Below are 5,170 nucleotides of genomic sequence, written 5' to 3'. Positions count from 1 at the left end.
GCAGTGATACTCAAATGAGGAATTATAGCTAGCAATATTTCTGTACCGTACATAAGATCTGATTATTTTACAAACCAAGTCTGTTATCTAACAAGATCTTTCCTAAAATGACCATTCAACGCTACCAAGAACTACTTTAGAGATGCTTGAGCAACTTTAAAGTCAACATGAAAACAAAATGGACCATGTTTATTTGTTAACTTATTATTCGCAATTTTGTAGCATAGCTTAAAGAGTAGGTCATGGGTTCGACTCCCCCTGTGTGAACTGATAAAATGTAAACCTTGAATGCAATAAAAGTTGCTTTGCATAAAAGCATCTGCCAAATGCATAAATGTAAATGTACTGATTATTTGGTACGAGTATTGTCTACTTTTTCAATGTACATTCTTAGTCGTCTTATTGATGATTATTTGGTGCATGCTATTGTATATAAAAACAGGGTTGTTTTCATAATCGTTTAACAAAATACAAGTTGCACCACCTTTGAAACAACTCGCTTTTGTTTTTTAGCCACCAGACTTTTTTTTTTTTTACAATCCAATGAATTCCTAAAAGTTAAAATAAAGTCAGTTCTTCCCATTTTACTCCAAAAAGTCACATTATGGAGGGAAAATTGGTTGCTTCCATGTTAACTTTCATGTTGACTTTAAACTGTCTTTTTAGACAAAAACACACAAAAAAGTTTCTGTATAAAAAACACCATACGACCACAACTGCATTCTAGCCTAGCATCTTGTTTTAGTAAAAAGACAAAAGGTTTTTGACCTGACAGAGATCACCTCGCGCTCATCTCCTGTTGCAGACACACACTGAAAGAAAGTCAAAATCGGCCCGTAAGGAGATAAATGGGAGGACGAAGACACATATGAACAGTCAGGACGATGACAGAATGGGAGGCGGTGATGTGACACAAAGCAATGCTTTGAGAATCCATAGCACCAGTTAAATACACATAGGTTCTGAGATTGAGAAGAGAGAACATTGCACAAGTTCAGTCTAGTGAGGCAATTCAAAGACCACAAGCACTTTCCAGACATTGTCCACAAAAAAACCCGAGCCATGGTCGTATTCCAAAGCTTGACATTTTCAGCATTACATTGAGGCAGAAGAACACATCAATCTCTTCTAAGTGAGCAGTCTCGAGAAGAGAGCGGCGTTTGCACAACCATTTCTGTAATTCTGCTGTCGTTATTCTTGTGTTCGTTTGAAAACCCTGTCAGGAGATACAGAAAGGCACTAGGGAAGCCAGATGACATGACAAAATCCTCAAGACAAAGCTGGCGTTTTTTCGATCTCTATACACTTCGAAACGTACGTATAGTTTGTTTGCCCACCGGTCCTGGGGTCATTCCCAGCTTCTTGGAATTTTTTACACAATATGAGGGAACTCAGTCAAAAAACCTGGAACCTGAACCAAGTACTTTCCAGTGGTTTGGATGACCTGTGGTGGCAGAGGTACTGTATGTGCAAGGGGCTTTTAAATTTGATCCAAAGTAAACGTGATTTTGGAATAACATATCGGATCCAATGGAGAGCCCTTTTGTTTTGGATGGTGCAAGTAATGGTGTGTTCCGCCTCCCACTTGTCCTCAGTCTAATGCACAAAATAAAACAACCGCTGAAGCTTCAAAGGATGACAAAGGATGTGAATTTTTCTTCGGAATTCCTAAAAATTCTCTTGGATTCGGTCAGCGTTGTTATTGACCTGCTCCCCCTCCAAACTTGCCCTCGATGCCATTGCTGATTTTTGGTTGCCGGAGATCTCTCCGTTCGGCCGGAGTTGTGCGTGAGGATGGGAATGAGGAGGGGAGGCTAACGGGAAGGACAAGATTCCGTTCAGGGGGGATCGGGTAGAGGATTTGTCCGATTGGGAGACTCCCACAACGCCAGGAGAGCTGGTCAATTCTCCTCCAAAACTCACACCGGGGTCTGCTGAATCCAAGGCGGAAAGCTGCTTTTCCTAGCGAGACAGAGAGAGAGAGGAAAGGGGAGGAGAAGAGAGAGAGCAGGCGGAGAGGAGGAGGGATGGAATGATGGAGAGATGAAGATTCCGCAAAAAAAATCAGCAAATGGAATGCAAAACAGAGAAGTTCCCATGGCAAGAAGATCGATAGGGAAGTACAGAACAGGAAGATCAAAGCAAATGGCGGTCACGGGGTCAGAGTGAGAGGGAGAAAGAGAAAGAGAAAGAGAAAGAGAGATTTGAGGTGATGAGGGATTGGAAGAGCAGTAAAGGAGGAATAAAACAGGAGCATGAGTCGCACAGCAGAGGAATGAAAAATATCCAGAGAATCGCTCAGGGATAGAGGGATAGACACAAAGAAAAGGAAGAGAGAGGGATGAGGAGGGAATTACAAATCTGCTGTTGATGCTCTTGTGCTCTTGTGAGGTTGCACTGCAGAAGGCCAGAGTGGTTGTCAAAAACAGAGTGACACAGAACGTTTCAAGCCCTGGTTATTGGATTATCTTTGGTAAATATCCTCAAAATGCTATTTTAAATAAGAAGAGCACTATTCATTGAGGTTAATTTTGCATTAAAGGGGTCATATCATACATTGTTTTTCACTAATTAATTTTTTAACCAAAATTGTTTAATTTATAATTTATTGATTCATATTCATATTCATATTCATCATTTCTGTTTCTTAAGCACCAAATCAGCATATCAGAATGATTTCTGAAGGATCATGTGACTGAAGACTGGAGTAATGAATGCGAGAATTCCGCTTTGCATTACAGGAATAAATTACATGTAAAATATATTAAATGTATTATTTATTTGGCTATTTTAAATTGTAATCATATTTCACAATATCACGGTCTTTACTGTATTTTTGATCAAATACATGCAGCCTTCATGAGCATAAGAGACTTCTTTCAAAAACATCTTACCAACCCTAAACTTTTGAACGGCAACTTAATTAGCAAAAATAAAATGGAGGGATATTTTTAACATATTAATACAACTTGAAAATGCATTCCACGGCAATTGCATTAACATGTTCACATTCCCACCTGTCAATCATTACATCAAGACGTAACTCATAGTTAGTTTTCTCAAAAAATCTGATTGCTCATGATATGACCCCTTTAAAAGAACAGTTAAAGAGACTTCTACTAAGCATGCAAGCATGCAGCTGATGCAACAGTGTGATCAACTGTAAAGAACACAGGAAGTGAGAATTAATATTTATGTCAAATGTAAGTGCTTTTAGTTCTGCTATCACAAGCATATCTTAACTGTTGTGACAGTTTGTATTTGCAACACATGTGCTTGACAGTGTTATGCCAGCCCAAAGGGCTCTAGTGAACAAATCATGCCTTGTTGAATTCTGTAAAAATAGCTGAGTTAGTTTAAAACAGCTTGAAAATAAACTTGATTCTGTCATCAGTACAAATGAAAGACAATTTCACAGGAGTTGTACAATGAATCAAGTTGCAACCTATCTACTATCTTACAAATCGTTCATATCAAATTTGTATTATATTGCATGATTATTTAAAAAAATCTTTATATCTTATATCAAAATTCACTTGTTTAAAGAGTGTCAAATCCACTAATTAGAATTTCAGGGAGTTTTCAAACTCAATTTGGCTCAACCACAGTGTCTGTACAATTCACTTCGTAAACGTGGTATAGCGTCATTAACGTGTTTACCACCAGAGTACTAACGGCAAGTAACGGCAAGTCCCTAAACTTACATTTTAGGGACTATATTAACAGATATTTGTTTTAGTTTTGCACTGCCAATGAAAATTTCATTCCTGAATGATTCAGTGTTTTTGAATGAAACGTGAGTGAACCATTCAACGAATCACTCATGTATCGAGTACTAGTTTCATCCCTGAAAGAATTAGTGTTTTTGAACTAATCGTTTGAGAGATGATTTAATGAATCACTCATATGTTCTGTACTTGTTTTGAATCAGTGTTTTTAACAACTGGCTTGAGAATTATTCAGCGAATCACTCATAACACAGAAAATTGTTGTCACTTGTTGTCACATTCTGACGTAATTATATGTAACATGCAGAAAGAGTCGCACTGAAAAGAATACCAAATGATAAATAATTTTCTATATTCTTAAAGGGATAGTTCATCTTCAGCTGCTGGTCCCCATTGACTTGCATAGTGTTTTTTTTCTCTCTCCATACTATGGAATTCAATGGGGACCAGCGACTGAAGGTGAACTAGCCCTTTAATCATTATATATGTATACATCTAATTATTTTGTAATCAACTTAATTATTTATACATTTAAATATGTATAAAATATTTTTGCTAATACATTATTAGCAAACTTTTTGTCAGCTCCTATTCACAAATAGTGGAGACACTGTTTGCTATTTAGCTCTTATCCTCTAATCTTACCTACAGAGTCGCAGTGCAGTGCCAAAAGCTGCCTCAGTTCATTTTATATCTAAATCATGTTCAGTGTGTTTTTCATCATGATCAGTCCTTTTCAGTGAAGTCTGTATTGGGGCGGAAACATTGGAGTTAAATCAACCTAAAGTTAAACCTGAGGCTAATGCATCAGAAATTCAACAAAACAACATGACAACAACATTTGCACTTAACATTTGTTGCTAATATGTTTACCGTTCTAAATATACTCACCTGTTATTCGTGTTTGACTTCATTTTTACCAGAAATATGAGTGAAGGGCTCAACTTTAATGGGTTCTGTGTTTTTAACACCAAGGAATTTGCTTTGGTTCCAGACTGTTACATTAGCGAAGTGGCTAGCTTTGCTAACATAAGCCAGTCTGACTCCGTTTTGGTGCAATTTGTTTCTCTTCTCAATCAGAACCTAGTATTTGAGAATGAATATGGATTTAGAGTTGGGGAACGGAGGTTTGGATCTAGCTGCAACACTAAACAGAAAGACAAGTGATGACGACAACAGGAGCAAAGGGCCCCCCCCCCCCCACAAAAAAAGAGCATCTCTTTGAAACAGGACATGGCAGCAAAATTATTTTCAGGATACTCAGTATTTGATAACACACTCATCAAAATGCTGTCATTATTAAATTTATCAATCTTGCTTAATTTTTAATGGACTCTTTGCTTCAGTGGGTGAATGAAAACTAGCTTAATGCATTACTTTCCATAAAAAAAGTAATCATAGTGTGTTACTTTTTTAGGAATAATGCAGTTACATTGTGCTGA

General features: G+C 37.4%; 1 protein-coding gene across 1 annotated transcript in view; it reads right to left on the bottom strand.

Annotated features, from left to right (window-relative positions):
* Positions 1-510: 510 nt before the first annotated feature.
* Positions 511-5,170, bottom strand: part of LOC107665647 (ras/Rap GTPase-activating protein SynGAP-like) — a 116,718-nt gene continuing 112,058 nt past the window's right edge. The window contains exon 23 of the mRNA XM_016456614.1: positions 511-1,962. Coding sequence (XP_016312100.1) covers positions 1,669-1,962 — 294 coding nt within the window. The 3' untranslated portion in view covers positions 511-1,668. The remainder of the gene's footprint in view (positions 1,963-5,170) is intronic.

The sequence above is a fragment of the Sinocyclocheilus anshuiensis genome, unplaced genomic scaffold (assembly GCF_001515605.1).
Source record: "Sinocyclocheilus anshuiensis isolate Anshui unplaced genomic scaffold, SAMN03320099.WGS_v1.1 scaffold980, whole genome shotgun sequence".
NCBI lineage: Eukaryota > Metazoa > Chordata > Actinopteri > Cypriniformes > Cyprinidae > Sinocyclocheilus > Sinocyclocheilus anshuiensis.
This window is presented reverse-complemented; position numbering and strand designations above follow the sequence as displayed.